Genomic DNA, 26,377 nt, shown 5'->3' with positions numbered 1-26,377 from the left:
TAACACAAGAATTGTAATTAACTTAACTCAAAATATTTAATAAAACTAATCTAATTATTCTTAATTAATCAATTTCTAAAAATAAAGAATTCATATTAATAAAATAAGTCATAACTTTTTCATAATAAAAATTACCTAAATTAGATTGTACAATTCTTTCTTTTTTTTCAATTACGAAAATTACACAAAATATTCCAATATAATAAAATTACAATTAATTTGTTCAAAATGAATTTATCTCCGAATCTATTTAATTATTTTTAATAAAATAATTTTTAAAATTATAAAGTTTAAACTTAATAAAATAAAGTCACAATCTATCTCAGAACTTTGATTTATTTACTTTTTAGTAAAGACAACTTTCTGAGCAATGATGACACGATGGGTGACAAGAGATGAGCACGATGACCCACGACGTACGACGAACGACGCAGAGAAGCTTGTGATTCGTGAGTGTACAGAGGGGTTGGACGATCTCCTAAAACCGTGATCATAGATACTTTTAGGTCACTTTCCAAAACCGTGCCCATAAACCCTTTTAGGTCACCCTTTCGTAAAACCGTGACTCTTTTAGGTCACCCCTTAAAACCGTGACCATAGATGTCGTTTGGTCACGGTGAAAAACCGTGACCATAGGCTATTTTAGGTCACCCCTCAAACCGTGACTATAGACCCCTTTAGGTCACCCCCCAAAACCGTGACCATAGACCCTTTTAGGTCACCCTTCTGAAAAACCGTGACCATAGACCCTTTTTTGTCACTGTAAAAAATCGTGACCATAGACCCCTTTAGGTCACCCCCTAAAACCGTGACCATAGACCCTTTTAGGTCACTCCCCAAAACAGTGACATAGACCCCTTTAGGTCACCCTCCAAAACCATGACCATAGATTCTTTTAGGTCACCCTTCCGAAAAATCGTGACCATATACCCTTTTTGGTCACTGTAAAAAACCATGACCATAGACACCTTTAGGTTGCCCCTAAAACCGTGACCATAGACCCTTTTAGGCCACCCCCACAATTGTGACTGACAAGAGAACTTATTGTATAGTTTGGAATCAATCAAAACAGACATCAATTTGTTGGTAGCATAGTCTAAACCAACAATGAATTCTCAAGATCAAATAATAAGTTCAAATCAAATATAAATCGAGAGTAATTAAACCTCAGGTCATCTTCCCTAGGAGTTGCAATGAAATGTACAATCATTGACTATGAGAAAGAGCATGGGGAATTGTGAATGTAAGAGAGAGCAAGCAATGTAAATAGTAAGAAAGTAAATGATCATGCAAGAGATTAAAAGGAAAGCAATTAAAAGAGAATTTAAATACTAAAAAGAGCTCTTGGTGAGAATTGGGAAATTTAGGGATTCCTATCCTAGTTGTGGACCACAAACATGGCAATTGTGTGGAATCAATCCAAACTAGTCAATCCTCCTTGAGAATTAGTCAAAAGGGTGTAATTGATCTTAATCCATAAGTCCTAGGCAACTCACTAATTACTTAGTGAAAGACTAGCGTCAATGGAAACCAAATCAATTAACTATTCCCACATAATGCAGAATGGACATCCACAACTCAATTCCACCCAAACATCCAATTTCTCAACTAAGAGTGTGAAAACTTGATGAGCGGATATTTTATACGCTTTTTGGGGGTAATTTCATGTAGATTTTAGCATGTTTTAATTAGTTTTTAGTTAAATATTATTGGTTTTTTGGCAAAAATCATATTTCTGGACATTACTATGAGTTTGTGTATTTTTCTGTGATTTCAGGTATTTTCTGACTGAAATTGAGGAAGCTGAGCAAAAATCTGAGTTAGGCTGAAAAAGGACTGCTGATGCTGTTAGATTCTGACCTCCCTGCACTCGAAATGGATTTTCTGGAGCTACAGGAGTCCAATTGGCACGCTCTCAACGGCGTTGGAAAGTAGACATCCAGGGCTTTTCAGCAATATATAATAGTCTATACTTTGCGCGAAGATAGACGACGTAACTTGGCGTTGAACGCCAAGTTCATGCTGCTGTCTGGAGTTAAACGCCAGAAACACGTCATGATCCGGAGTTGAACGCCCAAAACACGTTATAACTTGGAGTTCAACTCCAAGAAAAGCCTCAGCTCGTGGATAGCTTTAGTCTCAGCCCCAGCACACACCAAGTGGGCCCCAGAAGTGGATTTCTGCACCAATTATCTTAGTTTACTTATTTTCTGTAAACCTAGGCTACTAGTTTACTATTTAAACAACTTTTAAAGACTTATTTTGCACCTCATGACATTTTCAGATCTGAATTACATACTTTTTGACGGCATGAGTCTCTAAACTCCATTGTTGGGGGTGAGGAGCTCTGCAGCGTCTCAATGAATTAATGCAATTGTTTCTATTTCACTCAAACGTGTGTATGGTCCGATCTAAGATGTTTATTCGCGCTTAATTATGAAGGAGGTGATAATCCGTGACACTCATCACCTCCCTCAATCCATGAACGTGTGCCTGACAAACACCTCCATTCTACATCAGACTGAATGAGCTTCTCTTAGATTCCTTAATCCGAATCTCCGCGGTATAAGCTAGAATTGATGGCGGCCACTATTGAGAATCCGGAAGGTCTAAACCTTGTCTGTGGTATTCCGAGTAGGATTCAAGGATTGAATGGCTGTGACGCGCTTCAAACTCGCGATTGCTGGGCGTGATGACAAACGCAAAAGGATCAATGGATCCTATTCCAACATGATCGAGAACCAACAGCTGATTAGCCGTGCTGTGACAGAGCACCTAGACCGTTTTCACTGAGAGGATGGGAGGTAGCCACTGACAATGGTGACACCCTACATACAGCTTGCCGTAGACGTGCTTTACAAACAATTGAGTTGAATATTACATTGCAGAAATTCAGAGGACAAAGCATCTCCAAAACTCCAACATATTTCTCATTACTGCACAACAAGTAACGATTTTATTCTCTTTTATTTTTCCAATCTAATAATTCCAACTGATAATTTTAATTAATATCCTGACTAAGATTAATAAAATAAACATAGCTTGCTTCAAACCAATAATCTTCGTGGGATCGACCCTTACTCACGTAAGGTATTACTTGGACGACCCAGTGCACTTGCTGGTTAGTTGTACGGATTGCAAATTCGTGCACCAAGTTTTTGGCGCCGTTGCCGGGGATTATTAGAGTTTGAACAACTAAAGGTTTATTCTATTTCTTAGATTAGGAATAATTTATTTTTATTGTTATAGAGTCATTAAATTCTGATAGGATAGTTTCTTTTCAAAAAAAAAAATATATTATTTTTCTTTATTAATTGTTAATTTTTTGTGAGTCTAGTGTCTTGTTCTAAGTTTGGTGTCAATTGCATATTTTATATTTTTCTTTGAATTTTCGAACTTGTGTTCTTGTTTTTCCTTGATCTTCAAATTATTCTTGTCAATTTTTCTTGTTTGATCTTTAATTTTTCTTGTTCTGTGTCTTTTCTTGTTTTTCTTGTGTTTTTTCAAAACATTAGTTTTCAAAAATTTATTTTATCCATAAAAATAATACATCTTTAAAATACATTACATTTTTAACTTAGTTGGTTATAGCGTTGGCTTATGTTCTTGGCAATTGGGCACCTTCTTTGTAAATCCTTTTTCAAAAATAATTTTTCTTGATTTAATCTTGTGCCAAACTTTAAGTTTGGTGTTTTCTTGTTAATCTTTTCATAATTTTCGAAAATTTTATTAAAGTTTTCTAAAAATTTTAAGTTTGGTGTTCTTCCTTTTGTTCTTAGGTATTCTTGTGAATCTTCAAGGTGTTCTTGAGATTTCTTGTGTCTTGATCTTAAAATTTTTAAGTTTGGTGTTCCTTGGTGTTTTCCCTCCAAAATTTTCGAAAATAAGGAGCATTAGATCTAAAAATTTTAAGTCTTGTGTCTTTTATGTGTTTTTCTCTTTCATCATAAAATTCAAAATTCAAAAAAAGTATCTTTTCTAACTAATTTTAAAACTACATTTTTGAAATTTTTATATAAAATTCAGATTTCAATTTCAAAATTTTTCAAAAAATTTTCACAAAATATTTTCAAATTTTTTATATATTCCGTTTTTATTTATTCCACTTCTATAAAATAAATAATATCAACATACACATCATCTCCCTTGTTCCATCATGGAATTAAGTGGAAATGAACAGTCCAGGAGGACTCTGGGATCATATGCTAACCCCACTACTGCTTCATATGGGAGTAGTATCTGTATACCCTCCATTGGAGTTAGTAGCTTTGAGTTGAATCCTCAGCTCATTATCATGGTGCAGCAAAACTGCCAGTATTCTGGTCTTCCACATGAAGAACCTACAGAGTTTCTGGCACAATTTTTGCAAATTGCTGACACAGTACATGATAAGGAAGTGGATCAGGATGTCTACAGATTATTACTGTTTCCATTTGCTGTAAAAGATCAAGCTAAGAGGTGGTTAAATAACTAGCCTAAGAACAGCATAAAAACATGGAAGCAGCTGTCAGAAAAATTCCTGAGTCACTATTTCCCTCCAAAACGGATGACACAGCTAAAGCTAAGCATCCAAGGCTTCAAACAAGGAGATAATGAATCCCTTTATGATTCCTGGGAGAGATACAGAGAGATGCTAAGAAAATGCCCATCTGAAATGTTTTCAGAATGGGTGCAATTAGACATCTTCTACTATGGGCTTATAGAAAAAGCTCAGATTTCTCTAGACCACTCAACTGGTGGATCTATACATATGAGAAAAACAATTGAAGAAGCTCAAGAGCTTATTGATACAGTTGCCAGAAATCAGCATCTATACCTAAGCAGTGAATCTTCCATGAAAGAAGAAGCTAAAACAGTAACTGCTGAACTCAGTCCTGTGGATCAGGCTAATGAATTCAATCAGCAATTAGACTTTCTAACCCAGCAACTAGCCGAATTCAAGGAAATACTACAGGAAACAAGAATGGCTAACAGGAGCATAGAAGTACAGTTAAAGCAAATAGAAAAGCAACTGTCAAAACAAATAGCAGAAGAATGCCGAGTAGTTCAATTAAGAAGTGGGAAAACATTAAATACCTCACTTCAAAGCAGCAGGAAGCCAAGAAATGAACAAATGGCTACTCAAAATCCCTCTGAGGACAGTCAGAGCCCAGAGAGGAATAATGCTGGCGCTGAACGCCCAGACCATGCTCATTCCTGGCGTTCAACGCCAGAAACAAGCATGAATCCGGCGTTGAACGCCCAAAGGGAGCATGGTTCTGGCGTTCAGACGCCAGTAACAAATAAGGAGGTGGCGTCTAACGCCACTCCAGCTTTCACCCCTGGCATTCAAATGCCAGTGGGGGATCAGTCACATACAAGTACTGATAACAACCCTTCTAAAAAGGCTTCCCAACCCACTTCTGTAGGTAATAAACCTGCAGCAACTAAGGTTGAGGAATACAAAGCCAAAATGCCCTATCCTCAAAAACTCTGCCAAGCGGAACAGGATAAGCAATTTGCCCGCTTTGCAGACTATCTCAGGACTCTTGAAATAAAGATTCTGTTTGCAGAAGCACTTGAGCAAATACCTTCTTATGCTAAGTTCATGAAAGAGATCTTAAGTCATAAGAAGGATTGGAGGGAAACTGAAAAAGTTTACCTCACTGAAGAATGCAGTGCAGTCATTCTGAAAAGCTTACCTGAGAAGCTTAAAGATCTTGGGAGCTTTATGATACCATGCACATTAGAGGGCACTTGTACCAAGCAAGCTTTATGTGATCTTGGGGCAAGTATCAACCTAATACCTGCATCTACTATCAGAAAGCTTGGTTTAACTGAAGAAATCAAACTAACCAGGATATGTCTTCAACTTGCTGATGGCTCCATTAAATACCCATCAGGCGTGATTGAAGACATGATTGTCAAGGTTGGGCCATTCGCCTTTCCTACTGACTTTGTGGTGCTGGAAATGGAGGAGCACAAGAGTGCAACTCTCATTCTAGGAAGACCTTTCCTAGCAACTGGCCGAACCCTCATTGATGTCTAAAAAGGGGAAGTGACCTTGAGAGTCAATGAGGAGGAGTTCAAGTTGAATGTTGCCAAAGCCATGCAACATCCAGACACCCCAAATGACTGCATGAGTGTTGATATTATTGACTCTCTGGTAAGAGAGGTCAATATGGCTGAGAGTCTCGATTCAGAGCTAGAGGACATATTTAAAGATGTTCAGCCTGACCTGGAGGAATCAGAGGGAATAGTAGAACCTCTGAAAATCCCTCAGGAAGAGGAGAAACCTCCTAAACCCGAGCTCAAACCATTACCACCATCCCTGAAATATGCATTTCTGGGAGAAGGTGATACCTTTCCTATAATTATAAGCTCTACCTTAGAGCCACAGGAAGAGGAAGCACTAATTCAAGTGCTAAGGACACACAAGACAGCTCTTGGGTGGTCCATCAGTGATCTTAAGGGCATTAGTCCAGCCAGATGCATGCACAAGATCCTATTGGAGGGTGACGCCAAGCCTGTGGTCCAACCACAAAGGCGGCTGAACCCAGCCATGAAGGAAGTGGTGCAAAAGGAGGTCACTAAATTACTAGAGGCTGGGATTATTTATCCTATTTCTGACAGCCCCTGGGTAAGCCCTGTCCAAGTCGTCCCTAAGAAGGGAGGCATGACAGTGGTTCACAATGAAAAAAATGAACTGGTTCCTACAAGAACAGTTACAGGGTGGCGTATGTGTATTGATTATAGAAGGCTCAATACAGCCACCAAAAAGGATCATTTTCCTTTACCATTCATAGACCAAATGCTAGAAAGACTAGCAGGTCATGAATACTACTGCTTCCTGGATGGATATTCAGGTTATAATCAAATTGCAGTAGATCCCCAGGATCAGGAGAAAACGGCATTCACCTGCCCATCTGGAGTATTTGCATACAGAAGGATGCCATTTGGCCTGTGCAATGCACCTGCAACCTTTCAGAGGTGCATGCTCTCAATTTTCTCTGATATGGTGGAAAAATTCCTGGAAGTCTTCATGGATGACTTTTCAGTATTTGGAGACTCATTCAGCTCCTGCCTTAACCATTTAGCACTTGTTCTAAAGAGATGCCAAGAGACTAACCTGGTTTTAAACTGGGAGAAGTGTCACTTTATGGTGACTGAAGGAATTGTCCTTGGGCACAAAATCTCGAACAAGGGGATAGAGGTGGATCAAGCTAAGGTAGAGGTAATTGAAAAATTACCACCACCTGCCAACGTTAAGGCAATCAGAAGCTTTCTGGGGCATGCAGGATTCTATAGGAGGTTTATAAAGGATTTTTCAAAAATCGCCAAACCTCTGAGCAACCTGCTAGCTGCTGACACGCCATTTATCTTTGATAAAGAGTGTTTGCAGGCATTTGAGACTCTGAAAGCTAAATTGGTTACAGCACCAATCATCTCTGCACCAGACTGGACATTACCATTTGAATTGATGTGTGATGCCAGTGACCATGCCATTGGTGCAGTGTTGGGACAAAGGCATGACAAGCTTCTGCACATCATTTACTATGCCAGCCGTGTTTTAAATGACGCACAGAAGAATTACACAACCACAGAAAAAAGAGCTACTTACAGTGGTTTGCGCCATTGACAAATTCAGATCCTATTTAGTAGGATCAAAAGTGATTGTGTATACTGATCATGCTGCTCTTAAATATCTACTCACAAAGCAGGATTCAAAGCCCAGACTTATAAGATGGGTGTTGCTTCTGCAAGAGTTTGATATAGAAATAAGAGACAGAAAAGGGACAGAGAATCAAGTAGCAAATCACCTGTCCCGAATAGAACCAGTAGAAGGGGCGTCCCTCCCTCTCACTGAGATCTCTGAAACCTTTCCGGATGAGCAACTCTTTGCCATCCAGGAAGTGCCATGGTTTGCAGACATTGCAAACTACAAGGCAGTGAGATTCATACCCAAAGAGTACAGTAGACAGCAATCAAAGAAGCTGATCACAGATGCAAAGTATTATCTTTGGGATGAGCCGTATCTCTTTAAGAGATGTGCAGACGGAGTAATCCGTAGATGTGTGCCTAAAGAAGAAGCGCAGAAGATCCTTTGGCATTGCCATGGATCACAGTATGGAGGACATTTTGGAAGTGAGCGAACAGCCACAAGAGTCCTCCAAAGTGGCTTCTACTGGCCTACTCTCTATAAAGATTCCCGAGTGTTTGTGCTTAATTGTGACAGATGCCAAAGATCTGGCAATCTACCTCACAGTTATACCATGCCTCAACAAGGGATCTTGGAGATTGAGTTGTTTGATGTATGGGGCATTGACTTCATGGGACCTTTCCCACCCTCATACTCAAACACTTATATTCTGGTGGCAGTGGATTATGTATCCAAATGGGTGGAGGCTATTGCAACACCCACTAATGACACTAAAACAGTGTTAAAATTCCTCTAGAAACACATCTTCAGCAGATTTGGTACCCCTAGAGTATTAATCAGTGATGGGGGCACTCATTTCTGCAATAAACAACTTTACTCTGCTTTGGTTCGTTATGGAGTTAGCCACAGGGTAGCTACTCCATATCACCAACAGACTAATCGGCAAGCTGAAGTCTCAAATAGAGAACTCAAAAGAATCCTGGAACGGACTGTAATTAACCGTAGAAGGGATTGGGCAAGAAGCTTGGATGATGCTCTATGGGCATACAAAACAGCATTCAAGACCCCTATAGGGACCTCTCCATATCAGCTTGTGTATGGAAAGGCATGTCACTTGCCAGTGGAACTGGAACACAAGGCCTACTGGGCAACCAGATTCCTAAACCTTGATGCCAAGTTAGCTGGAGAAAAACGATTGCTCCAGTTAAATGAGCTAGAGGAATTTAGACTCAATGCTTTCGAGAATGCAAAAATTTACAAGGAGAAAGCGAAAAGATGGCATGATAAGAAATTGTCATCCAGAGTCTTTAAGCCGGGGCAGAAAGTTCTGCTATTTAATTCTAAGCTCAAATTATTCCCCGGGAAATTAAAATCCCAGTGGAGAGGTCCATATGTAATTACAAGTGTATCACCATATGGATACGTAGAGCTTCAGGATAATGACTCTAAAAAAAAGTTCATTGTTAATGGACAGAGAATTAAACATTATCTTGAAAGTAACTTCGAGCAAGAATGCTCAAAACTGAGACTTGATTAGAGCTCAGTGGTAGTCCAGCTAAAGACAATAAAGAAGCGCTTGCTGGGAGGCAACCCAGCCATTTACAAAGTTTATTTTACTAATTAAATAAATTTCCTTTTTTACAGGTATGTGTCCAAGTATCTTCAAAGGGGTAAAAATAGCAATTGATTGAATTCACAGAGTTACAGGGAAATTTGGAAGCTCACTGGCATGAAAAAGCCAGTAAGAAACATTTTTGGGCGTTGAACGCCCAAAAGAAGCACCCACTGGGCGTTCAACGCCAGTAAGGGTAGCCATCTGGGCGTTAAATGCCAGAAGGGAGCATCTTTTGGGCGTTGAACGCCAGAAAGAAGCACCTTTTGGGCGTTTAACGCCAGATTGTTAGCATCCTGGGCGTTCAGAAAAACGTCCAGTGACAAAAGACTTCCTGGCGTTCAACGCCAGAAAGAAGCATCAGCTGGGCGTTGAACGCCCAGGAGAAGCAGCATTTGGGCGTTAAACGCCCAAAACATGCATCGTCTGGGAGTTTAACGCCAGGATGATGGGGAGGAGGTAAAATTCGTTTTTCTTTATAATTTTTCTAAATTTTTATGTTTCAATTCATGATTTCTTGCATAAACATGTTTCAAAATGTCATCCTTCAAAATCAAATTAGTTTCTAAGAACCCTAATTTCTAAAATCCCTTTTTCAAAAATATCAAATATATCTTAATCCATAAAGACAAATTGCTTTCCAATCCAATCCAACTCTTTTAAGTTTGTTTTCAAAACTCAATTATCTTTTTAAAATCTTTTTCAAAATTAAAAATTCAGATTTATCTTTTTAAATATTATTCATATCTTTCTCTTTTTAAACTATATCTTTTTCTTATCATATCTATCTTTTATAAATCACATCTTCTATCTTATCTTTTCCTTATTTTCGAAATTTCCCATCCCCTCCCTATATATTGAATTCGGCGCCCCTCTCATCATCACCATGCCACACTTGCTCTCCTCCTATCCCTCTCATTTCTTCTCTTTTGCTTGAGGACAAGCAAAGCTCTAAGTTTGGTGTGTTTATCCGTGATCACAAAAACATACTCATTAAGATCATGGCTCCTAAAGGAAAACAACCCACCCCAAGAGGCAAGAAAGAGAATACTTCAAAGCCACTTTGGAATCAAGGAAAGTTCTTAACTAAAGAACATTCAGACCATTACTACAAAATAATGAGTCACAGATCAGTGATCCCAGAAGTCAAATTTGATCTGAAGGAAGATGAATATCCGGAGATCCAAGAGCAAATTCGAAACAGGAACTGGGAAATTCTAGCCAATCCTGAAATGAAAGTGGGAAGGAACATGATTCAGGAGTTCTATGCTAATCTATGGCAGACGGACAGGCAAAGAATAATTGGAGCTGCTCTCTATGACCATCGGACCTTAGTCAGAGGAAAGATTGTTCATACCCATCCTGACAAGATCAGGGAGATATTTAAGCTTCCTCAACTGAAAGATGACCCAGACTCTTTTAATAGGAGAATGATGAGGGTAAATAAAGGTCTGAACAAGATTCTAGAGGATATATGCATCCCTGAAGCCAGGTGGACCACCAGCACGACTGGCATCCCAAATCAACTCAAAAGAGAAGATCTAAAACCAGTAGCCAGAGGTTGGCTGGATTTCATTGGGCGTTCCATATTGCCCACCAGCAACCGTTCTGAAGTTACCATTAAAAGAGCAGTAATGATTCACTGCATCATATTGGGAAAAGAAGTAGAAGTCCATCAACTGATCTCATGTGAACTATACAAAATAGCAAACAGGAATTCCAAGGACGCCAGATTGGCCTATCCAAGCTTAATTTCTATGCTCTACAAAGATGCCGGAGTGAAGATGGAAATAACAGAGTATATCTCAGTTGAGAGGCCAATCACTAGAATATCAATGGACAGACAACAGCTGCAGGATGATTCAAACAAGAAGAGAGCACAGGAAGTCCTCCCAGAACTCCCTCAATTCGAATATTGGGAACATCTTGAGGCTTCTATTTCCAAATTGCAAGAAGCTATGGACCAAATAAAGAAAGAACAGAACAATCAAAGTAGCATGCTTTGCAAACTGCTTAAGGAACAGGAAGAGCAAGGGCGTGATCAAAGGGAGCTGAAGCGCCAAAAATTAATCCTTGAAAAGCACCCCACAGATTAGAGGAACATCTACTTCTCAAAACAACAGGTTGTTGGGTTCCAATTTTTAGCTTTATCTCTGTGATAGTGTTTTTATAGAAATTTACCTTAGGAGATATATATAGTAGTAGTAGTAGTAGCAGTAGTAGTAATTAGTATATCTATTCTGGTTTTATTCCCAATTAAGTTATAATTTATTTTTCTCATCATCATCAAGCATGAATAAAATAGTAGATAATTAGAATGAAGAAGTAATTTTTCTTTTTCGAGTTCTTAATAATAAAAATTATAATTAACTATATGTGGTGGCAATACTTTTTGTTCTCTGAATGAATGCTTGAACAGTGCATAATTTTTATCCTGAATTTTATGAATATTGGCTCCTGAAAGAATGAGGAACACGAAAAATACTATTGATGATCTGAAAAATCATGAATTTGATTCTTGAAGCAAGAAAAAGCAGTGAAAAAAAAAACTTTTTAGCTTTACAAGAAATCATTGGATTAAGAAAAGGATCCAAGGCTTTGAGCATCAGTGGATAGGAGGGCCCAAGGAAATAAAATCCAGGCCTAAGCGGCTAAATCAAGTTGTCCCTAACCATGTGCTTGTGGCATGAAGGTCCAAGTGAAAAGCTTGAGACTGAGTGGTTAAAGTCATGATCCAAAGCAAAAGAGTGTGCTTAAGAGCTCTGGACACCTCTAACTGGGGACTTTAGCAAAGCTGAGTCACAATCTGAAAAGGTTCACCCAGTCATGTGTCTGTGGCATTTATGTATCCGGTGGTAATACTGAAAAACAAAGTGCTTAGGGCCACGGCCAAGACTCATAGAGTAGCTGTGTTCAAGAATCAACATACTACACTAGGAGAATCAATAATACTATCTGAATTCTGAGTTCCTATGGATGCCAATCATTCTGAATTTCAAAGGATAAAGGGAGATGCCAAAACTGTTCAGAAACAAAAAGCTACCAGCCCCGCTCATCTAAATTAGAAACTGAACTTCACTTAAAACTCTGAGATATTATTGCTTCTTGATTTCTCTTTATCCTCTTTTATTCATCTAGTTGCTTGGGGACAAGCAACAGTTTAAGTTTGGTGCTGTGATGAGCGGATATTTTATACGCTTTTTGGGGGTAATTTCATGTATATTTTAGCATGTTTTAATTAGTTTTTAGTTAAATATTATTGGTTTTTAGGCAAAAATCATATTTCTGGACTTTACTATGAGTTTGTGTATTTTTCTATGATTTTAGGTATTTTCTGACTGAAATTGAGGAAGCTGAGCAAAAATCTGAGTTAGGCTGAAAAAGGACTGCTGATGCTGTTGGATTCTGACCTCCCTGCACTCGAAATGGATTTTCTGGAGCTACAGGAGTCCAATTGGCGCACTCTCAATGGCGTTGGAAAGTAGACATCCAGGGCTTTCCAGCAATATATAATAGTCCATACTTTGCGCGAAGATAGACGACGTAACTTGGCGTTGAATGCCAAGTTCATGCTGCTGTCTGGAGTTAAACGCCAGAAACACGTCATGATCCGGAGTTGAACGCCCAAAACACGTTATAACTTGGAGTTCAACTCCAAGAAAAGCCTCAGCTCGTGGATAGCTTTAGTCTCAGCCCCAGCACACACCAAGTGGGCCCCAGAAGTGGATTTCTGCACTAATTATCTTAGTTTACTTATTTTCTATAAACCTAGGCTACTAGTTTACTATTTAAACAACTTTTAAAGACTTATTTTGCACCTCATGACATTTTCAGATCTGAATTACATACTTTTTGATGGCATGAGTCTCTAAACTCCATTGTTGGGGGTGAGGAGCTCTGCAGCGTCTCAATGAATTAATGCAATTGTTTCTATTTCACTCAAACGTGTGTATGGTCCGATCTAAGATGTTTATTCGCGCTTAATTATGAAGGAGGTGATGATCCGTGACACTCATCACCTCCCTCAATCCATGAACGTGTGCCTGACAAACACCTCCGTTCTACATCAGACTGAATGAGCTTCTCTTAGATTCCTTAATCCGAATCTCCGCGGTATAAGCTAGAATTGATGGCGGCCACTCTTGAGAATCCGGAAGGTCTAAACCTTGTCTGTGGTATTCCGAGTAGGATTCAAGGATTGAATGGCTGTGACGCGCTTCAAACTCGCGATTGCTGGGCGTGATGACAAACGCAAAAGGATCAATGGATCCTATTCCAACATGATCGAGAACCAACAGCTGATTAGCCGTGCTGTGACAGAGCACCTGGACTGTTTTCACTGAGAGGATGGGAGGTAGCCACTGACAATGGTGACACCCTACATAAAGCTTGCGGTAGACGTACTTTACAAACAATTGAGTTGAATATTACATTGCAGAAATTCAGAGGACAAAGCATCTCTAAAACTCCAACATATTTCTCATTACTGCACAACAAGTAACGATTTTATTCTCTTTTATTTTTCCAATCTAATAATTCCAACTAATAATTTTAATTAATATCCTGACTAAGATTAATAAAATAAACATAGCTTGCTTCAAACCAATAATCTTCGTGGGATCGACCCTTACTCACGTAAGGTATTACTTGGACGACCCAGTGCACTTGCTGGTTAGTTGTACGGATTGCAAATTCGTGCACCAAAACTAAACATGCAAGAAATTAAACATCAAAGCAATTAAATGTCGAAGCAAGGATGATTAAAATGCAAAAAACCTCTTGGTAAGTAATTGAGAACTAAGGCTACCTATCCTAGTCATTAACCACAAACATATGACTTTATGAAGAGTTAATCCTACTTAGTCAACCTTACATCGAAGATAAGTCAAATAGGCATAGTTAATTTCAATTCCTAAGTCCTATGTCAACACTAAGGGTCACATAGAGTCAAGGAAAACCAAATTAACTAACTACTCTAATATATCAAACAAGAATGGACATCAATGACTCAAAGGACACCAATGTCAACAATTTCAAGCCAAGAGTGTAGAAAAACTAAGTAAAAACTAAGCCAAGTATTTTATCAAACACTTGGTGTGCATGAGAATAATATAATATTAAATTGCACTAAAATAAATTCTAAAGCTACCAAAGCAAGAAAATAGCAAAAACAATTAAAGAAAGCAATAAATGACATGGAAACATAAATTTGCATTAATTGGAATTAAAATAACAAAAGTGTTCATAACATGAAAATTGACATAAAAGAGAAAATAACAAATGAGATGAAGAAGATAAAGACAAGAAAGCATAGAAACATAAATGAAACTACATCAAAACAAGAATTAAAAGTAGAAATTGCAAGAAATTAAACTAAGCAATCCTAATTCTAGAGAGAGGGGGAGCTTCTCTCTCTAGTGAACTACACAAAAATATGATAAAAGCTAAACGTAATTGCCCCCCTTCATTCCTCTTCACTTTGGCCTTAAATAGCTTTAGAAAATGAGTTGGATTAGGTTTTGGATGCCCAGAATTTGCCCCCAGCGATTTGTATTAATGACCTCACGCATATGCACGCGTGCGTACGCACGACCTACGGTGCATACGCATAATTGCGCAGAATTCCCTTCATGCGTACGCACGACATTTAGTGCGTACACATCCTTGCACAAAGTCACCGTTGTGAGTACGCACGCATCACTGTGCGTACGCACCTTTGCAGCAGCTTCCAAACTTCATTTTCTTCATAATTTCTCCCATTTTGCATGCTTTCCTTCCACTTCTTCAATTCATACTTGCCTTGTAAGCCTGAAATTACTCAACAAGCACATCAAGGCATCAAATGGAATTAAAGTGAATAAAATTTAGCAATTATAAGCTGAAAAAGCATGTTTTTACTTTCAAGCACAATTTAGGAAGAAATCTCAAAAGCATGCAATTTAGATGAATAAATGTGAGTTTATATGATGAAATCCACTCAAATCAAACCAAAATATATCGTAAAATATGGATTCATCAGTGACCATAGGCCCCTTTAAGTCACCCCCCTAAACCGTGACCATAGCACATTTTTTGTCACTGTAAAAAACCGTGACCATAGACCCTTTTAGGTCACCCCCAAAACTGTGACCATAGACCCTTTTAAGTCACCCCCCAAAACCGTGACCATAGACCCCTTTAGGTCACCCCCTAAAACCGTGACCATATACCCTTTTAGGTCACATTTTTTTGAAAAATCGTGACCATAGACCCTTTTTGGTCATTGTAAAAAACCGTGACCATAGACCCCTTTAGGTCACCCCTCAAAACTGTGACCATAGACCCCTTTAGGCTACCCTTTTTTAAAAAATCGTGACCATAGGTACTCTATGGTCACCCTTTCTAAAAAACCCTTGACCATAGCTTTTTTTTTTGTCACCCTAAAAAACCGTGACTATAAGAACCACAATAAATCGAACCGGTTAATTAAGTGGTTATATTACTCAAATTTGATTCCGAAAAGTTAGAGTGAGAATTTGAGGTTTTTAAACATCATTTTTGGACTCAGTGGGTCGTTTCGAGTCAAAAAATGCGCTTTTTACAAAAAAAATCGTAAAAAATCGCGAACCGGCAGTGAGCCGGTTGAACCGATTCAAGTCTGCCCAGTGCTGCACAAAAAAAGTTGAAACAGTCAAAAATCTTAGAAAAACAATAGAAACAGAAAACTGGGCATTAATTTTAAAGGTTTGGCTCGAAGTTGGGCCAAACGGGCTAAAAACGCTAACGAGTTGAACCGGGTCCAAGTTTGACCCAAGTCCAACATATATAATGGTTCATTTAATGAACCCTAGCCTCATAAACACACACACACTTCAGAAATTGAGAAAGGGGGAAGAGGAAGAAGAAAATCTATTTCACCTCAATCTTCCCAAGCTCATATCTTGAGCTAGAGAGCTCCGATTTACGTGCCGTCAGTGGCTACGCGTTCCTTGCGAAGAGCTCTACAAAACTCATCCAAGAAACTCTAGAGTTAAGTTCGAAATCTCTCCAGTTCTGCTCTCCAAATTTCGGGTACCTTGGGTTTATGGCTAAGTGAGTTCTTGTGATTCTTGGTGTTCTGGCTAACTCTAATCCTTGCTTAGCTTTGGGTTTTGCCATCCAAATTTGTTGGGAAAGGTAAGAGGCTTTGATCTCTTGTGAAATTATGTTTATGTTGAGCCCTAGGTTGATTTTGTGGTAATTTATATGTATATAGCTTGATTATTGTGAGTTTGGAGCTTGTTGGTTCTTGTTGGAGTTACCTTGGTGGTTGGATTTTGGTTGAAAGCTCATTTGGTTCATATTGGGGATCGGCCAAGGTATAGTTTTAGTTTTCTCTATGTAGTATATAATATTCATGGACACTTAGGCTAGTGACCCATAGGATAGGATTGGATTTAAATGGTTGTTGAAATTGTTGGTTGTGGTTGTATGATGACGTTTGATGAAATGACGAATTTTGAATTGATAATGAAGATTTATAGTGATATGTTGAGGATGCATGATTTGTGAAGTTAAGTAGTGGATTATGTTGATAAATGTGATATTGGTGTCGATCTATGGGTAATATAGTTGGAAAATTGTTAATGAAGTTGGATATATGAGATATATTGATATTGATGTTGTGGATAAAGAAAAATGTGGTATGTTTGGTGTAATTTGCCATAGAGTGTTGAATTTGATGAGAATTGGAATTTTGGAGTGGTTTGGGTTGGTTTGGGTGTGTTTTATGAAGGAATTGTGAAAATTGTGATTTTGGGTAAAAGTGAAATTTTGGTAAACTTTGTCCAATCATAACTTTTGCCTCGGTTTTCAAAAATGGTTGAAATTTACTTAGAATTAAAGATCTCTGAAAACCCTTTAAATCGCTATAAAGTTTGTGAAATTTAGAATTTCGTAGAGGAAGTTATGATCATTCAAAATTGGTGTCGAAAATCTGAAAATTTTGCAAAGTTACAGAATCCTGAGTATTCTGGTGTGTGCGCACACACAGCCTTGTGCACACGCACACTCTGCATAAATGGTAACCTGTGCGCACGCACAGACCTGTGCGTCCGCACACGTAGAGGCAGGCCTGCAACGTTGGCACAGCTTGTGCGCGCGCACAACAAAGGAAAATTCGCAACCTGTGCGCACGCACATGTTGGGGAGGCCAGTCTGTTGGGGGCACTCACACAGGTTGTGCGAGTGAACAGACCCTTTTATGTTTTGATACATGTGCGTACGCACACCTTTAAAAATTTTCTGGGCGTGCGCACGCACACCCCTGTGCAGACGCACACACCCTGTTCTTCAAATTTTGCTTTGTTTTCAACTATTCTACTTCCCCAACAAGGTTGTAAGCTTCTATAGCACCATTTTAAGACTTTTGGGCCTAGTTTTGAATATTAGAACATGGTACATAAATTAAGGGTTCTAGTACATGATTTTATGATATATTAGAAAACGGAGGCCTAGGTTTCTGGTGTACTGAGAATGGTTTGACGTTAGGTGGAGGATGATTGATACATGAGATGAGGAATGATGAACTTTGATATTTGGAAACTGAGTTATGAATGGACAGTGGTTGAGATGAGTCGAGGACTCAGATTGAGATGATGGATCTATGTGTACTGAAAGTGTTTTCTAAAACTACTGATATATTGCTTTTACTGTGATTATGAGACGCTATGCGCCCGGCAGGGACGGTGATTAATCCCGCCTGTTGAGGTAGCAGCGGTGTAAGGACGGTGGTTAATCCCGCTTGTGCTCAGATGTGAGGACGGTGGCAAGAGATCCCGCTCGCATCACTTCGGATCTATAAGGCGTGCAGGCGCCGGTACTTGGACAGTGATCCGAGCACTATATCTCGGGGGTTCCAATATGCGAAAATCCGAAGGGCGACGTCTCCATGGAGATGTGTCGGGTTGAAAGTTGAATCGACAATGTGATATTACAGCCAGTAGGGCAGGCATTCATCATATGCATTTTCTATCTGTTTGTTTGTTTTGATTACTTGCAATGGCTTGCTTAATTGAATAACATGTTTACCTGCTATTTGACTTAATTGCCTTATATACTTCTACTTGTATTTTACTTGTATTGTATATACTTGTGTTTTCACTTGGATTGAGGAGGTTCAGAAGGCAGTGGCGATGGGATCGCTTGGAGGATCGGGTGGTGAAGGCTGTGGGATAGCAGTGTTTAAATAGAGTAGAAATTCCCTAAAATAGTTTACCCTGTTACGGTACTATGGTTAAGTTGTGTTAAGGAATTTGATATTATACTTACCTGTTTTAGAATGCTTTAAACTTGAATCTTGTGATGGATATGAAGTCTAGGATTGCCTTTAGCGTCCTGGGGTCTTATATCCTACATCACTGGGAACTGTTACCATACTGAGAACCTCCGGTTCTCATGCCATATTCTTGTTGTGTTTTTTTCAGATGCAGGTCGCAACCCACCTCGGTGAGTTGTCTGGTTGTGGTAGAAGCGGAGGATCCAGATACTTCTTTTGCGTCTTTGATATATTTTGAATATGTCTCTCACTTTTGTACTTTGTTTTGCCTAGTGGCGTGTATTTGAGAGAACAACATTTGTATAAGCTGTTTTTACTATCTGGTTCCATACATGGTCCGTTTATGGCTAGTCAGCTTAAACTCCGTGAGTTGTGGCTAGCGTCTTATGATATTATACTATTATACTATGATGTTTGGTTATTCTACACTTGTTTCTTATGCTTCAAGTTAGTAGTTTTGTTAGTACGTTTTGCGCTTTTGAAATCCTGTTTTGAGCTATATTCCTTAATCGGGCTCCTAAATATTATAAACTCCTTCTATATATCTTATGTATAAGCTTAGGACTATCGTAACCTTTGATTAACCTTTGCTTTATGACGCGAGGTAAGGCTTTTAGGGTAATTAGGGTGTTACAGTGACCATAGAGGGTCTATGATCACGGTTTTTTACCGTGACCAAAAAAACCGTGGCCATAGACCCAAAATGTTGTAGTGATTCCAACTCGTTTCTCAACCTTTTTGTTAGAAGTCTTCCTTCTTTTTTCTCTGGTAGGGCTTCGAACAACTGTATAATTAGCAATGTCTTTTTCAATAAATTCATTTGTATAATTCATGTTACCTCCACTCTCGAAATCCTCATTATGTAGAAGAACAATAATATTTTAACTTTCAACCTCTTTATATATATATATATATATATATATATATATATATATCACAAAAGCTAAACGAATATGTTATATTTTTATTTGTGAATATTTTTAGATTTTTTACTTTTTATATTTTGATACTAGTATATATTTTTTATATTTATATATGATTATATTTTATATCAAATCATTAAAGATTTTATCTCAAAATATTACATGATTCTTGCAATAGTGAATTTGACAAAATATTACATAATAATGCTTCCAAAACATCAGATACAAATTCTTAAAAAATCATAACACTAAAAATTAATGATTCAATATGATTAAATCTCAAACATCAATCCAAGGTCAATATTGTATAAAATATAAATCCATCTATGAAAATAAAAACAAAAATAAAAGATATCACGTATGATTATAGCAAAAGAAAATAAAAGTTGCGTTGATTTTGTATAAATTAGTTAATTGACTTTTTATATATGTATTAAAAACACAAAATAGATAAAAAAAAAAAGATAACATGAAGAGAACCAGAGATTACTAGAGGAGTTGCGGTTTGAGTTGGAACCTGGTTCTGAGGTTCAAGGCATGAAGGAGATATTGAATGTATAGTACATTCATCCATGAAAGAAAAGGGGTAAAAAGTGTCTTTTTAAAATTTTAGTAAAGATATTTTTGTCTATCAATGATTACAAAACATCTTTTTTTTAAAGAAAAAGATCTTTTAAAAAAAGATGTAAATTGTAACTTCTCAAAAAAGATGTTTTTTTTTATAGTTTTCTAGTGCTTTTATTTTTACTTCTAGAAATTTGTCAAACACACTAAAAAATAAAAAAAAAATATTTTTTTTATTAAAAAAAGATATTTTTAGATAATTTTTTTGTGTACATGTGATATACAAAAATATTATTAACTCTATTAAGACATAAGGGTTTAAAATTTTATCTTTTAAATACCTATACATTTTAAGAAAAAATATATATCATATGATTATTTTTGAAAATAGTTATTAGTTTAATATTAATTAATATATTATTTATATTTGTGTGTTCTTGTGTCAGACAATTATTTAGAATTAGTGTGTCACGCATGTCTCATGTTGTGTCGTATTCCTCATCTTATTTTTGTCTATATTTTATAGCATTTATGTAAATAGACAAGAACGAATGGTATTTTATTTTAAAAATAAATGAATAATTGTAAAAAGATTAAATTATATAAAATAATCATTTTTTTACAATAATGCTATAAATACAAGTTTTTTATTAATTAAGTCGAATCAAATTAATATAACAAGTATCAGTTATAAGTTATAACTATTATTCTAAGTCTTATAGTTTAATTTGGTTGGTAAAAAAATTTAGGTGCCAAATATTTTTTTTTTTTCATTATTGTAATTTTGGTTGGGAAGCGAGCCTAACTAAACTCACCCATTCGCCCACTTGTTTTATAGCATTTGATCAGAAGAACAGAGTATTTCATTCTCCCGTGCGGTCTAACACTGATTCAATCCCAAGTCTCAACCATGGCGTTGTACGTGCTATCTCGCCGTTCATCACATCCCTCCACTTCCCAATTCTTCCTCGCTCTCCGTTTCGCCGCATCCTATTCCAGATCCTATTCCTCTTCCTCCTTCAGGGAAGAAAGAGACACCTTTGGACCCATTCAAGTTCCTTCCGACAAGTTCGTTTTCCTCTTCTTCTTCTTCTCTTTACCTCTCTGTCCTTTATTTATAAATCTAACTTGTTCGTTTTGTGTGTGGTTGCTTGCGCTGTTAGATTATGGGGAGCTCAAACTCAAAGATCCCTCCAGAATTTCGATATCGGTGGCCCCCGTGAACGCATGCCTGAACCCATCGTTCGTGCCTTCGGCATCTTGAAAAAATGCGCTGCTAAGGTTTACCATCAGTTAATTATACTCTTCACTAGTTTCTCATGTTCTTGTTTATTATTTTTGTGAATTTTTTCCTTAGCAATTGTTTTTTTTTTTCGGATCTAATTATATGCACTATAAATGCCAGCGTAAAGTTTCTATATTTTACACAGGCATTTTTAGGGTTTGTTCATATATTTATTTGTTTGTTTGTGGTTTGGATTTGAACCTGAGTTTCTTTTCTTTGTTGTAATCCAGGTGAACATGGAGTACGGTCTTGATCCCACGATTGGGAAGGCAGTGATGCAAGCAGCTCAAGAAGTGGCAGAGGGCAAGTTAAATGACCATTTTCCCCTTGTTGTTTGGCAAACTGGCAGTGGCACGCAGAGTAACATGAATGCTAATGAGGTTGGTGCAAACCTGATCATCCTTGTTTGGCTTAGTGGACTTGTGACTATGAATGTTAATCTTCATTGTTTGTGATGATTGCTAATTAAATGAAAACCTGAGACAATTAAGTTTTGGAACATTTACGGAACTGTTATCTTTTTGAAATTTGTATTTTGGGTGTTGTATGAGTGTATTATGACTTACATGAAGCTTTGTATCCATTTGATCATTGCAATGAACAGTTCTTTATGGTGAAAGTTTTTGTGTTGGACTAATTCAGGTTATTGCTAACAGAGCGGCAGAGATTCTTGGTCATAGGCGGGGCGAAAAGTTTGTGCACCCAAATGACCATGTCAACAGATCACAATCTTCCAATGATACTTTCCCAACTGTAAGAACTAGAAGCATTTTTGTATGTCTGTTGATTTTAGTTTCTGGAAAAATCTTATTTAATCGGATCCCTATGTTGGGGTTGCAATTGCTAGACTAAATTGTTCCTTTATTTTCTTTACTCCCTGGTTTAATGTTTATGCTTAAAATACTGATTCTCTTTTATTTCATATAATCCATATTTTTTCCCTTTCCAGGTAATGCACATTGCAGCTGCCGTGGAAGTAAACTCAAGACTAATCCCCAATTTGAAAACCTTATATTCTACACTAAATGCGAAGGTTTGTTCATACTTTAGACATTTTATACTACATAGTAGATTACAGGCTCCCTTCTGCAAATCCATGTGTCATCTTGTTAGGTGGGATATTGAATGGTTTACATCATATTTGCAATTTTTTACATCATATTTGCATCCTCTCTTCATATTATATGAGACATGGTTTCGTTTGACCCCCTTTCTTTTTTGGGCTATCAAGTATGCAATTATGGTGACGCAACAATTTTAGGAATCTCCGACATTTGCCTTTGTTTGCTTTACAGTTAATGACATCTATTTTTTGAACTTCTGTTGTCTGTTAATTTTTTTTCTCGGCCTTCTCTTTTAAACAATTACCAGTCAATCGAATTCAAGGATATTGTCAAGATTGGACGCACTCATACTCAGGATGCAACACCTTTGACACTTGGACAGGAGTTTAGTGGGTATACTACTCAAGTAAGCTTGCTTTCTGGTGGCTTGTGTAGTTTGGTATTCTGTTTACTGTTTTTGTTGAAGGGGCTACAAAATTTGTACCATTTGTGGGGATTTTCCTTTTCTTCATTACCTTTTTCCTTTATCTGCTGCAGGTGAAGTATGGCATTGATAGAGTGATTGGCACTTTGCCACGAATGTATCAGGTTAGACATGCAACACAGATATGAAATACTAGTTTTTCACTCATTTGCTTTTGGATTTCTTCTAACCGAGTAGAGATGATTCTTGAGCAGCTAGCGCAGGGTGGTACAGCTGTAGGGACTGGATTGAATACAAAGAAAGGGTATGCATCCTTTCTGCTAGTGAAGTGGTTTTCTTGTATGGTCTTCTTTTTGGTTTGTTTAAAGAGTATTTTCTGGACGGTAATCAGGTTTGATGCAAAGATTGCGGCGGCAGTAGCTGAAGAAACAAGGCTGCCTTTTATCACAGCAGAAAATAAGTTTGAGGCCTTGGTTTGTTACTGGAACTTATTTTTTGAAGTTAAATTCTTCGTGTGCTATGTCATTGTCCTAGCTTTTTCCATCAATCTTTGCATTGGCTTACGTTCATATTCTCCTTTTGTAGGCTGCACATGATGCCTTTGTAGAAACAAGTGGTGCCCTCAACACCATTGCAGCTTCTTTAATGAAGATTGCTAATGATATACGGTTATTGGGAAGGTATAGTGTATACTTATACAGCATTGATTGCCATTTCTTTTTGTTTCCTTTTATTCTTATTGAAAAAATCACTCATGTTCTTTCATTGGCTTTCTCGATGCTATCCTATTATAGTGGTCCCCGTTGTGGCCTTGGTGAACTCATTCTTCCTGAAAATGAACCAGGAAGCAGTATCATGCCTGTAAGATCCTAATTCTCGGTGACTCTATATACCTGTTACAGAAACTAGCTGATTTCTTGTTTCTAATAATATTTGATTGTTTTATTTGTCTTACAATTGGGACTAACTCTAAGTCACAATCATTTTTTGTTTCAGGGGAAGGTTAACCCCACCCAGTGTGAGGCTTTGACAATGGTCTGTGCGCAGGTAAACACCAGTTCACTTCTTCAATGTCATGAATAATTGAGTACTGATTAGCTAACAGTTCAATGCTTGGAGCTTTGGTATTTCATTCTTAGTACTTGTAATAAAGCTGTGCACTTTTAATTTTATGATGACCAGCAGTTTCTGAATTGTTACAATTTACCTATTGCAGGTCATGGGAAACCATGTTGCCATCACAGTGGGTGGATCAAATGGTCATTTTGAGCTTAATGTGTTCAAACCAATGATTGCAAGTTCTCTGCTGCATGTATGTTCTATATTCATTGTCATGTTATTTCAAGTCTATAAATGATGCAAAGCTGGAACTTCTTGCTATCTTTTGGCTGATATTACACCATTTATTTTTTAAAATAAATTTGAGGCACCATATTTGATATAAATAGTGATTACCCCAAGAAGAAAATAAGGATGGCATGTGTGCCGTTTAATGTACCCTGTTTGTTTTATGTTGCGTACTAATCCATGCTTCTAGGATGATATATCGCCTATAGTAATACCATATTAATGTTCAATAACCTATTTTTGTTCTGATTTATGATAGTCGTTGAGACTGCTTGGAGATTCATCTGCTTCCTTTGAAAAGAATTGTGTTAGAGGTATTCAAGCTAATAGGGAAAGAATTTCAAAGTTGCTGCATGAGGTTAGTTGATGACTATGATTCAGATCTTGCGAGTTTGCCACATAAAATCCCTTGGCTAATGTGCTTTGTCGTTTTCTGTTTTAACTCATTTTGCAGTCATTGATGCTTGTCACATCCTTGAATCCAGTAAGTTTTCACTCATAAATTCATTTTTTCCACTATATATTTCATGTTCCTTTTCATATTGGATGTAATTTGGCCGGTTCCAGAAAATCGGTTATGACAAGGCAGCAGCGGTTGCAAAGACAGCCCACAAAGAGGGGTCTACTCTGAAGGTGACACCGTGTTTTTATTTTTATCTTGTATACTTGATTGAGTATTTTCTGCAACTATCATCATTTCAAAACATTTTATTGGTTTGTCTGACATTAATAGTAGTATTGTCTTCACTGATTGATTCCCTTTGAATATGAAATTTTTTTCTCTTACATATCATATTATTTAATGCTGAATTGTTTAAAATGGTTTCTTAGGAAGCTGCATTGAAGCTTGGAGTATTGAGCTCTGAGGAATTCGATAATCTTGTGGTACCTGAGAAAATGATTGGCCCAACTGATTGACATTGCATATAGAGTTGGTTAGTAATTACTCATTTGATAATCTACTACATTGAGGTAGTAGTATTTTTGAACCATGATTTTATTACACTGAGAAATGGCAATTCAAGAGCCAATAATTTTTTACTTCCCTAGTTGATATTCTTGGGGAAAAGTTACCCCAAATTTTTAAGAGATGTAGTATTGCAGGAATTTAGTTGGCCCAAATAAAGGGACTTCCCCCATTTTAATGTCCTTGAACTTACATATTTTAAATTTTCCAGTGATCTCTGGATTACGGATATTTCCGTTAATAGTGTTTATCCAATCATATACCAAAGTGCTGTTCAAGTTTATTGTTAATATACATGGATCACATACCATGATAATAATAACGTTAACAATAATCCTGACTGGGTTACCAATTTGACATGATGTTTGAATTTGCGTGATCAAGTCATTGCTCGGTTCACATCAAAAAAAAAAAAAAAAAAAAAATAGTTATTGCTTGGTTGAGTATGGTCGATTTTGGTTTCTGTGTTAACTGTTAAAACAACTTCTATTCATGCCGCCGCATCGGAGGATAAAAAACTTGTTTGGGTGATCTTTTACAAAAATAAATAAATAAATAAATAAATAAAAATTTGAGTGATTTTATTTTAAAAGATTTTTTAAAAGAGTAAAAATAATTAAATGTTTAAATATTTTATATAAAAATATTTATTTTTTTATTTAATAATTATATTTGAATATAATAATATAAAAAAATTTATTTATAATATTAAGAATATTTTTTTAAAATAAAAAATAAAAAAATTATAAATTATAAATTATAAAAATTAGTATTTTTTATTACTAAAATTTTGTTAAACACATTAAAAAATATTTTTTTTTATTAAACAAAGATTTTTTTTTTAATAATTTAACGGCATTCAAACAAGCTCAAAATGACTTTTGAATAGTCACCTTGATAAATAATGGCTTTTGAGTAATCACCCACTATTCTTACTCAGTGATCAAAATTTTAAGGGAAAAAATGAAACAATGATACTGTTTTATGATTTCAGGATTTCTTACAAAATGCTGAAAAACTAAAATCAATGAAAATGCACAAAACATCTTTACAAAACCAAACTTAAAATTCACTTGCTACTTTTCAATTTCAATGTCTTGTTTTTTTAATTTTTTTTTTTAAAAAATGAAAATAATACACGTGATCCATATTTTTATTGTTTATCAATATTTTCTTCACAAAATAAAAAAAAAAGTTAAAGAAACTTCAAATGAAATCAAGAGCAAAAATAAATAAAAATCCAACAACCTCTTATAT

General features: G+C 36.8%; 1 protein-coding gene across 1 annotated transcript; it reads left to right on the top strand.

Annotated features, from left to right (window-relative positions):
* The first annotated feature begins 20,863 nt into the window (after positions 1–20,863).
* LOC130944974 (fumarate hydratase 1, mitochondrial) lies at positions 20,864–25,361 on the top strand. The gene is made up of 17 exons (XM_057873599.1): positions 20,864–21,101; positions 21,197–21,314; positions 21,549–21,698; positions 21,961–22,071; positions 22,268–22,351; positions 22,690–22,788; positions 22,920–22,970; positions 23,061–23,110; positions 23,198–23,279; positions 23,392–23,486; positions 23,601–23,667; positions 23,803–23,853; positions 24,023–24,118; positions 24,413–24,511; positions 24,608–24,637; positions 24,721–24,786; positions 24,985–25,361. The coding sequence occupies exons 1-17, from the start codon at positions 20,944–20,946 to the stop codon at positions 25,069–25,071; spliced, it is 1,494 nt and encodes a 497-aa protein (XP_057729582.1). The 5' UTR covers positions 20,864–20,943; the 3' UTR covers positions 25,072–25,361.
* The last annotated feature ends 1,016 nt before the right edge of the window (positions 25,362–26,377 follow it).

This window comes from Arachis stenosperma, chromosome 1 (assembly GCF_014773155.1).
Source record: "Arachis stenosperma cultivar V10309 chromosome 1, arast.V10309.gnm1.PFL2, whole genome shotgun sequence".
NCBI classification, from domain to species: Eukaryota; Viridiplantae; Streptophyta; class Magnoliopsida; order Fabales; family Fabaceae; genus Arachis; species Arachis stenosperma.
Note: the sequence above shows the minus strand (reverse complement) of the source record. Positions and strands in the feature narration are given on the sequence as shown.